At 44.3% G+C, this 9890-nt stretch overlaps 1 protein-coding gene across 1 annotated transcript in view; it reads right to left on the bottom strand.

Moving 5' to 3' along the window:
- Positions 1-534: 534 nt before the first annotated feature.
- Positions 535-9890, bottom strand: part of CSF3R (colony stimulating factor 3 receptor) — a 36498-nt gene continuing 27142 nt past the window's right edge. The window contains exons 14-17 of the mRNA XM_087728052.1: positions 7383-7523; positions 5092-5182; positions 3808-3889; positions 535-2517 (exon numbers count right to left, since the gene is read on the bottom strand). Coding sequence (XP_087584178.1) covers positions 2005-2517; positions 3808-3889; positions 5092-5182; positions 7383-7523 — 827 coding nt within the window. The 3' untranslated portion in view covers positions 535-2004. The remainder of the gene's footprint in view (positions 2518-3807; positions 3890-5091; positions 5183-7382; positions 7524-9890) is intronic.

Here is a 9890-nt window from a genome sequence, read left to right as displayed (position 1 = left end):
TGCTTTTTAATAATGTACTGTCTTCATGTTTGTAACTTGTTTGTCTTCCCCTCCCGCTGAACTGTGAGCCGCCCTGAGTCCCCTCAGGGAAAAGGGCGGCATACAAATAAAGTATACAATACAATACAATACAAATGACCCGGATTGTTGGGGGCAATATGCTGACTCTGTAAACCGCTTAGAGAGGGCTGAAAGCCCTATGAAGCGGTATATAAGTCTAACTGCTATTGCTATTGCTAACTGCTAAATGGTGCTTCTGGTGTGCACATGCGTGCCTACTGCTCACACAAATAGAGTGCACATGTCTGGCGCTTTCACGGAGCCATTTCCTCTCCCTCCCCTCCCCCCAAAGCCAGAAAGGTTGGGGGACACTGTTTTAGGCTTTGTATATTGATTTGTTCTTGTGGTTGATATTTTACATATTTTGTTGCCCAAAGTCACTGTAGTGAGATGCAGCTCTATGTAAACCAGTGATGCGTCAGTTAATTTTTGGCTATGTGACAGGAAGAAAAGAATAAGGAGTTTTCCTCAAGGTTCAGATGAGGACAATACAAGAGCACTTTTAATGTACAGTGTTTTATATACATGATAAATAATAGCAGCAGTTGTGGAAAAAGCATTTTGAAGGGATGAGGGAGTTCTCCAAATGAGCCTCTTCTCTTTACCGTTCCTTGCTGTCCTTTTGCAGCCGTCCCGTGTCTTGGATTGAGTCCTCATTGCAAATCAGTCAGAGACCATCATAACAACAGGAAAATGGCTACTTCTACCTCATCTTTCTTCATGCCCATTGCTTCCTTATACTCTGTCCTTTCTATCCCTGTTGATGTGGGCACGCTGAGCTGCAGCTCTTTCTCAGCTGGCGCTTCTCCACAAGAATCTACATCATTTCAATAGTTGAGAGAGTTCTTCCATGGGCATTTGGCAGTTTAGGGGATGGTCTGCATGGTCCGGGTGGCGGAAGACCTTCCCCGACTTAATCAGTGGTCAAAATGGTACCAAAGTCCTGGGTAATGTAGACAGGGACCTTCCTGCCAAGATTGCTGACCTCTGCTCTCTTTTGGGATTCCAGATTGGGGAGTTCAGTAAATATTGGAAGCATCAATAGAATTGATAGCTCAAGGTTGAACTGTGCAATCCTTAGTACACTCTGAGCCGGCTTATTTGCCTGCAGACATGACCCATCTAGGTAGCATCATCAGGCTGGTAACTGTTGTGACCAATGCACTTTGTATACCCAGTGACGAAAGAAGCCACTGGGAAGTAGGATGTCCATTCTATAGGAATGGCTTGAAACAAGGTCTGTGGCTCATCTATTCAATCAGAGCAGAAGTCATGAGAACAGAGGATACTCAGCAAGACTGAGTATTTAACAGTTGCAAAAAGATGACACAAAAGTGGGGGTGGGGAACTTACAGACATCGGGCTGCATCTGCAGCCCTTGTAGCACCATGAGCTCTGCACATTGGGAGGGGTGTAGTCTTTGTATTTTGAAGCTGTAAAAATGTTAAATGTGTTGGGACACCTGATTTTTACCTAATCTCTGAACTTTGTCCTAGCACCTCCAAATAGGCTGATTCCCATCCCTGGAGATGCCCTCAGGTCACCTCAGTGTCTCTGGCAGCATCTAACGCAGAAGCAGAAATGAAAATCCAACACTCACACCTCCCTGAGGTTGCCTTCTACTCATCTCCAAACTTGGGGTCTCCAACTTGGCAACTTTAAGACTTGTGGACTTCAACTTCATGGCTGGCTGAGGAATTCTGGGAATTGAAGTCTACAAGTCTTAAAAGTTCCAAGTTTGGAGACTCCTGCTCTGAACTAAAGCATGGCTGCTTCCGGGTCTGCAGGAATGTTGACTATGTCCTGGGAACATTGCCTATTTTTCCCACCTTCCTGGCCTCCTTACAGTCTCAAACACAAAATAATGGCTCTCAAGGAAGAGAAGGAAGAGCCAAAGAAGAGTAGGCCACTCCCTCTTGCAGCCCTGGGACTCCAGCTGGGTCCTTACAGCCGTCGGAAGTCGCAGAGGTCTTCATTGCCATCCACTTTGAGCCCCTGCAGCAATGGGAAATCCAACAGGGCCCCATCCAAGAAAACCGTCTCCTCTTGGAAGCTGGAGGGGGTGGTTCGCTCGGGCTGCTCACTGTGGAACCACAGGTTCTTGTAGGGCTTTGGGCTGGAGGTCAGGCTGTGCAGCAGAGGCTGCCTGGAGCTGGAGCGTATGTAAATAGTGGGCGAGGCTTGTTGCTGAGTGCGGTAGCTGCCCGCCAGCACCTTGGCATACTGAACAGGCTCTGGGTTGTTCATGTAGGTGGTTGGCCCTGAGCCATCAGTTGGCACAGCTCCTTTGGCTTCACGGGCTGCAGAGTCAGAGGGGGCTGCTGGGCTGCCCTCCGTGGCTGGGCTGGGCTCACTCTTCCCACAGGAGAGGCACTTCTTCTCATCGGCTTCAATCACCAGGATGGCAGAAACGATGACGGGGCTGAGTTCGCACGCCTTGGGGGCCTGCAGGGTCTCCTGTGGGAAAAAGGCAGGAGAAGGGACGATCAATGACAGTAGGGGGCCCACCGAGGAAACCTAGTCCTGGCTGAGTCCAAAGGGGTGGGGTGGGGTGGGGTGGGGGGTTCTGCTCTTAAACATGTTCTGTTGGGGATGCTCATTTCCAGCACTACAAATCTCCCCACTCAGGCCACCTGAGAAAGCACCACCACCACACTTTGAGATCAAGGAAATCCCTGACTCATGTACACACCATGATGCCATGCAATATTTAGTATCCTGGAAGCACTTGCCTTCATCCCAAAATGAATAGGTAGCTAAGAAACATGTCAGAGCCTCCATGTTACTGAGAAAATTTCATGCCCAATATCTTGATAAACCTAACTAAACAATTGCTCTGTATCTCCCCTTCTGCTTCCTTTCCAGATGGACTTCTCCTAGAGAGGCAGCATGTCAGGTCCCATAGATCCCTATTGGGATGTCGCTATTCTGGTGGGGCAGGGGCCTGGAGGCATTCCTCAGTTTATAACCTCCTTCCTTGTGCCTGTCTAGCCTATGCTTTGATTTACCTTTCTGGGAATGAAAGGAGGGGGAGAGGGCCATCTGTTTTATCTCAGCTCTTGGGCGTCCAGCAAACGACTCCTGAGAACAGTTTCTCAGTCTGTGATTCTCAAAACATTGTCGCTGGCTTATTCAACACCGGACTGAGGTCCCTAACTGTTTTAATCTAATGGAATTGCACAGGAATCCTCAGATCCTGCATTCTTTGTCTTGGTATCACTTTCCTTTCAATGAAAGTTTCCTTTTGAAATGCCAGTTGTTTCAATAGTTCTACTTTCTTGAGCAGAGAGGAGAGGCAGGGCCTTACAGAATCACTCGCACTCTCTCAACCCAGCCTGCTTCATGTGGTCATTATGAGAGTAAAAGGAAAGGACTCCACTTAATCACCTGAGAAAAGACTGGACAGAAATACACACATAAACTGAAATAAAGCTCCTTTACCCTATGCAAACTCTGCTCTGCAACTGATCTGAGTTGTATTTTACCTGTAGATACTCTTATTGTCTCTGTATGCAAAACTCATTAGCACTGAATGATAGTCAAAGCATTTTGGCCCAGTATTTTGTATGAATGCAGCTCAAGTAATTAGTTTGTGGCTCAGCATGTTGTATGAATCCAGAAAACGGGGTTAATTGAGCTGTCAGTCAGAATACACATATTTTGCAAATCCAGCAAATGAAAGTGGGCAGGGTGACTCATGCAGCGGCGCGATGCATCTGGCTGAATGGAAGATTTCTGCAGATTTACCTCCTGCAGAACAGTGGGGGCCCATTTGCCCAGACTGCTGTTGGCTGGGTCAGGGACACTGGGCCAGAACTGCGTCTTCATCCTGAGGGTGAATTGGGGAGAGAGAACCATCCGGTTAGTCTGGAGCTCCGATGGCCAGAGAGAAGCTCTATACCCTGTTGTTGGCCACTTCCTGTTGTGCTTCTGCCTAATATGTGAATCAACACAACCTCTCACACAACACATCAACACATATCTGGAGCAAGGGAATTTTCTCTCAGGACAAATAGCTCCTTAGGAGGAAAATTCTGTCATACACACATACAAACTCATACATATGTATTTGGGATCTTGTCTTCACCTAAACTCCAATACACACACAAACACACACATACACAATCTCTATTTCTTAATCTAGATCAGGTGTGGGGATCTATGGCCCTTTTACAACTTGTGGACTTCAACTCCCAGAATTCCTCAGCCAGCCAGGTATATGATCACCGATATCGTCATTTATATCTCTCTCAGCCCAACCCAGCTCCTACAATTTTTGTTGTGGGAAAAACAGGAGGAGGAAGAGCTATTCAGTATCTTCGCCACCTTATAAAGTAATAAAAGTGGGATCTGTGTGTCTATGTGACTCAGTGAGTTTGAGGTCTTTACACATTCTGGGTCCTAGATATGACCTCTAATTTAGCAAGTATTCTTTTGTTTCATACTAGCATCTTTTTTTTTAACTTTTAGATAAGTAAATTCTTGAAAACATTCAGTGGCATTTAGTGCTCCCCCAAATTGTGGCACCAGTTGCTGCTCATTATTGGAGCCTCTCCTAAACTACTACTCACCTTGTGTCATGATTGGATGTCAAGAGGAGCTGGTCTCAGTTTGAAGGAAACATCATCATGTTCCCTTCCCTCATGCAGTTGGCCTTTCCTTCCTGGACTTGGCTAACCCTAAGCACCCCATGAAACAGGGAAATGTTCTGGCATGGGTTGACAAAAACCCCTAGAGAGGATGTGAGAGTGCAGCTCATGCATGCTACCTCACTCTTTCAAAGAACTTGTCCAATCCTCACTGCTGCCACCTTCCATCTTCACATCCAAAGGTGTGCAAAGATCTTACGCAGCTATGGTCTTTGCCCACCCCCCCCTTTGTCGCCATAGGATTTTTTTTCTGCTTTGCCTCTGGCCTCCACTCCACTGTCTCTGCCTGAGTTTCTCTGCTGTCTCCTGTGCTTGTCGATGGGAGTCTAAACTCAGGTGACAAAGTGATGCTCTGCAGCTTCTGACTCGCTCCTCCACGTACCTTTTGCTCTTCTGGAAGCAGATGACCATGCCAATTATCATGGCCAAGAGCAGGCCAATGAGTAAGTACACAATGGTGATGTCCAGGTATTCTGGAAGACAGAGCAAGGTGTTGGATATGGGTGGATTAGTGAACATCTCCCACACATGGAACTAAAGGGGAACCCCGTGGTGGGCCCAGTTCAGAGAGTACGTGCCCAGAAGCTATTTGTAATTTACACAGATGGGCTTGTAACAACTGATAGATGCGAGTAGGAAGCCCTGGAGGAATTGGCCCCAACTGACCACTTTCTTTGAGGCTGAAAAACCTCAGAGAATATCTAGGGAGAAAGTTAAATAACTCCTCTTTGGAATGTTCAGGGAGAAAAAATAATCTTGTTCGCCTCTCCTAAGGCCTTGGATGGTTCCTTTCACAATAAGAACCGCAACATACAACTATTTTTGAAGACAAAAGGATGAGCAATTCTTGTGAATTGCTGATGCCTCCCAAAAGTTCTCAAAAGCAGGACTCTCCTAACTTGGCCACTTTAAGACTTGGAGACCAACTCTCAGAATTCCCTAACTAGCCAGACTCCAAGCCTTAAAAGGGCCAAGTTTGGAGACGCTAGCTGAAAAGCACCAGGAGAATGGGATCATCGGACCAGGGAGGACAACAGGGCATTATTATGAAGCACTGAATCAGAACAATGAGCCATCTTTAACCAACCATTTTGTATATCCTTTTTTGTTGATTTTTTTAAATCTCAGGACTCCTTCTCACTTTTTAAAATTATGAAGAACCCCAAAAGAGCTTTTGTTTGTACCAGTTATATTTATCAATATAGACGGTATTAAAAAATTAAATTGTGCATTTGTAGAATAACTAAATCAAATAAAACTAACAATGTGAAACAGTCTAGTGCTATTGCTATCTTCAATATCTGGCAAATAATTTAGATTTTTGTGGACCTGTGAGTTGGTGTAGAGGGATCTCCAGGGCTATTTGGACCACACTTTAAGAAGCACATGTAAGTGTGTGTGGGGAATGAAACTGATTTTGGCTTTGGCTGTTGTTATTATAGAAATAGCTAGTATGTATTATCTGTAAGTAAAAAATTGATGTGTATGTCATTATCTTATTCTACTGTGCCAAAAAGAGCCGGAAGTCAATGCTTTTCTTCTCTTCTTTACCTTACCCTTCCCCCCTTTTCCCATTATTTTATTTCTCCTTTTTATATCTGCATTTTATATTTTGATAAATTAATGGAAATATATTCAAGAAACACGGCTGTAGCGGGCAAAAGTAATGGCTGGGAAGGGCAAGAGGCAGAACCTCCACCAGTCAGGCAATGGGGGTAGGGGGTGGGAAAACGCCTCGGGGAGACTTCCCTTAGTTCACACGAGCAGAAAGGGAGGGAGGAAGAAACACACTCCAACCCCCAAGATTCTGTTCCTACAGCTGTTACAGTAAAAGTAACTCCTGCTTAAGTGGCCTTGATTTCTTAGTCTAGTCTACCTTGTAGGGCTGACGTATAGGCAGTCTTTGATTTACAACCGTTCAGCACTGCAGCAACCCCACTGTCGTGTGAGCAAAATTTGGGTGCTTGGTAGCCTGCCCACATTTATAACTGCAGAGGCGTTGCAACTCCCCCCCCCCCCCGTGTCTTACTCCCCAGTTTAGGCTGCCATGCACAATGGCATTTGGCAGCATCAAGGCTGGGGCCAAACCATCGTCCAGGACCTTCAGCAATCCCAGCCAGATTTCCCAAGCTTTGCTCGATTTGGAGAATGAGGTGTCCAAAGCACCGCGAGACTGCTGGAGGTAATGGCAAATGGCCAAGACTGCGGAGGGCCCCAGGCCTCCCCTTTCGGCCCACCCCCAGCACTGGTCCCGAGTGAGTGCTGTACTGCAGGGTCAGGCTGGGTTGGCTTTGCACCACACTCAGCACCCCCAACTCATAGGCGGTGGGTGGGTGCCAGACCTCTCATAGCATCTCCCGCACCCCCTGAGCTAGCCCCATGCTCCTTACCTGGGACTCTGCTAAACCACCTGCAAGAGTATTAGCCATCACAACCAGGGTAGCAGTCATGGAGAGAAAAGGGCGTGTAACGTCTGTCAACAATCTCTTTGCTCAACAACCAATTGGGGTCCCAACTGTAGATGTACATCAAGGACTACTTGCATCCTTTACACCTCTAGGAAACCCTACACTCTCAAATGGCTTATTGATTTATGGGCCTAATAATTCTGGCTTTCCATTTCCACGGCCCCAGTTAACTTTCCCAACCCCAGATGGCCAGGATTTCCCTTACCCATGTCCTTGGTGGTGATCACAAGGCTGGTCCCATTGGTGCTCCCACCCATTGTAGAGGCCATGAGATGCAGGCTGTACATCCTTGAAGGCCTAAGACCTGAGATGGTCAGGGTGTCTACAGAAGCATTCACAGCAACACCTGAAGAAAAAAGTTGGCAACACTTTGCTATCATTTCAGAAACCAAAAGGAAGACAGTAGAACAATAACGATGGGAGGCATCATTCTATTCTTAAGACTCCCCCTAGATGTTTTTCTCTCTGCTTGTGGTGATTAGGTATGGCACAAACAGCACCTTGTGGGGGGGGGGGGGCAAAGTCTTGGCAAAGATAGGGCAACCTGTATTACTCCAGGAAATTGTCTGTTAAAATCAACTCCTATCATCCTTAACCACTGCACATGCCATCCTAGTTAGTATTTTCTAACACATCTAGAAGACACTATTCTTTCTCTTCTAATATTAATGACCCAAGCAGCAAAAATATTTAGAAGTGTTCCGTTATCTATTTATTAATTTATATACTGCCCACCTCACTATCCAGAGATATTCAATACAGGTTTTTACTGTCAAAAAGAATGCAACTTGTCCCTTTCCTACCCTGTGCTCCGGGCACATCAAATGCCCAGGCCAAGGGGAGGATGGGGTGCCTGATATGCTGCTTCCCCAAAGCCCCACCCTGCAAATCTTTTCTACCCTATTTCCTGCTTATTGGACTGAATATATTTTATTTGGACTAAGTTCCTTCCATTTGCTGTTTTTCCTCTAAGTTCACTTTTTGAAAAGAAAGATTCAATTTCTTAAAGGTGAATGTTTTCCCTATCCAGTCATGTCCAACTCTTGGAGACATTATCCATCTCCATTTCTTAGCCGAGGAGCCAGTGTTTTCTGAAGAGCCTTTATGTGGTCATCTGTCCAGCACGGCTCTAGGTCAAAAGCAATCAGAATGCTGTTACATTCCCACTGAAGTGGTACCTATTTATTTACTCTCATTTGCATGTTTTCGAAGTGCTAGCTTGGCAAGAGCTGGGACAATGAACAGGAACTCACCCCATTGCCTGGTGCTACTCAATATCTAATATGAACAGTGTGTTGTCTGAGTGCAATTAGTTTTGAATAAAAAGACAATAAGCATAATGGTAATCATAATACGTGTATCATTACTAATAATAATAATCACATAGTAATAGTGGCATTAGCTTTCCCATACTAGAAAACTTTCATTATATAATTAATCATTCTCTTTAGTTTCTAACCTCTGTTTCTTTTAATTAGCCATTGGCAAAGCAAGTCCCATGTTAAAAAGTATTGTTTCTTCCTTGTTCTTTATTTTTAGTGTTAATCTGTCCATCTCTGCGCATTCTAATATTTTTATGACACTTCCACCTGTAGGGATCTCTTCATTTTTCCACTGTTGTGCAAAGATAATTCTTGCTGCTGTTAACACATGTAAAATTAGATATGTGCTCCCTTTATTATACTGTTCTGGTAAAATACCCAACAAAAATATTTCTGGTTTAAAATTAATATGTTGCTTTATCATTTTTTCTAACCATGTGTGTATTTAAGTCCAGTATCTTTTTGCCTTTGAGCCTGTCCACTACAAATGATAATACGAACCCGGTATCTGATTACATTTCCAACATTTGGCGGACATGTTTTCAAAAATCTTTGCCAGTTTTGCTGGTGGTAAGTGCCACCTATAAAACATTTTATGTAGGTTTTCCTTATAGACAGTTGACATTGTTAATTTCTAATTTCTGTCCGACAATTTCTGCCATTTATCTAACTCTATGGCATATCCAAAGTTTTTGGCCCATACTATTGTTTCTTTCACTTGTTTTTCTTCCATTTTGATATTCAGTAGATAGCTATGCATTTTTAAATTAGTTTTTCATCAGTCCCTAGTAGTATCTGATGTAATGGGCCATTGCACTTTCTAAGTTCACTTTTTGAAAAGAAAAATTCAATTTCTTCCTGTTCTTTAGAAGAGGGAGACAAAGATGTTGCTCTCAAGTACAGTGTGTTCATAAGTTGCAAATAATATATTTAGTAAGCAAGTTATGGAGGGAAAATCTTTTGCAACTTCCTCCTTAAACTGATCAATGCCAGAGGAGGTGTAAATTAGTTTAAACTGACTTAGAGGGTCTGATTGCATGAAAGATGTTCATCCCTGAAGCACTGAGGATTGTCTGCTTATACATTTGGAGCATATTCTTTGGATGAATAAATGCCATCTTGACTTGTGCAGAGGATTTCTAAACAATGTGCCTTTTCTCCTCTTTCTCCATGCTGCTTGTTATATGTTCTAAAGACAAATGTGTGGTTTGCAGATTATTGCACAATACACACAGCTTTAGTTATCTTGGTGTCAGAGGCTCAGATATACTATTCTATTGCAGTGGAGAGAGGGCAGGATGGAGGGAGGGGTTTGGAGTTTATTTCTAAAGAGATATAAACATATAGAAACAAGAAGCAGCACTGGAACCCTTCCCAGTAAGAGGGAAAGA

Source organism: Thamnophis sirtalis, unplaced genomic scaffold (assembly GCF_051295495.1).
Source record: "Thamnophis sirtalis isolate CommonGarterSnake01/CBP01778 unplaced genomic scaffold, rThaSir2_p1.2 scaffold_13, whole genome shotgun sequence".
NCBI lineage: Eukaryota > Metazoa > Chordata > Lepidosauria > Squamata > Natricidae > Thamnophis > Thamnophis sirtalis.
The sequence above is the reverse complement of the archived record's forward strand: the minus strand, read 5'-3'. Positions and strand labels throughout refer to the sequence as shown.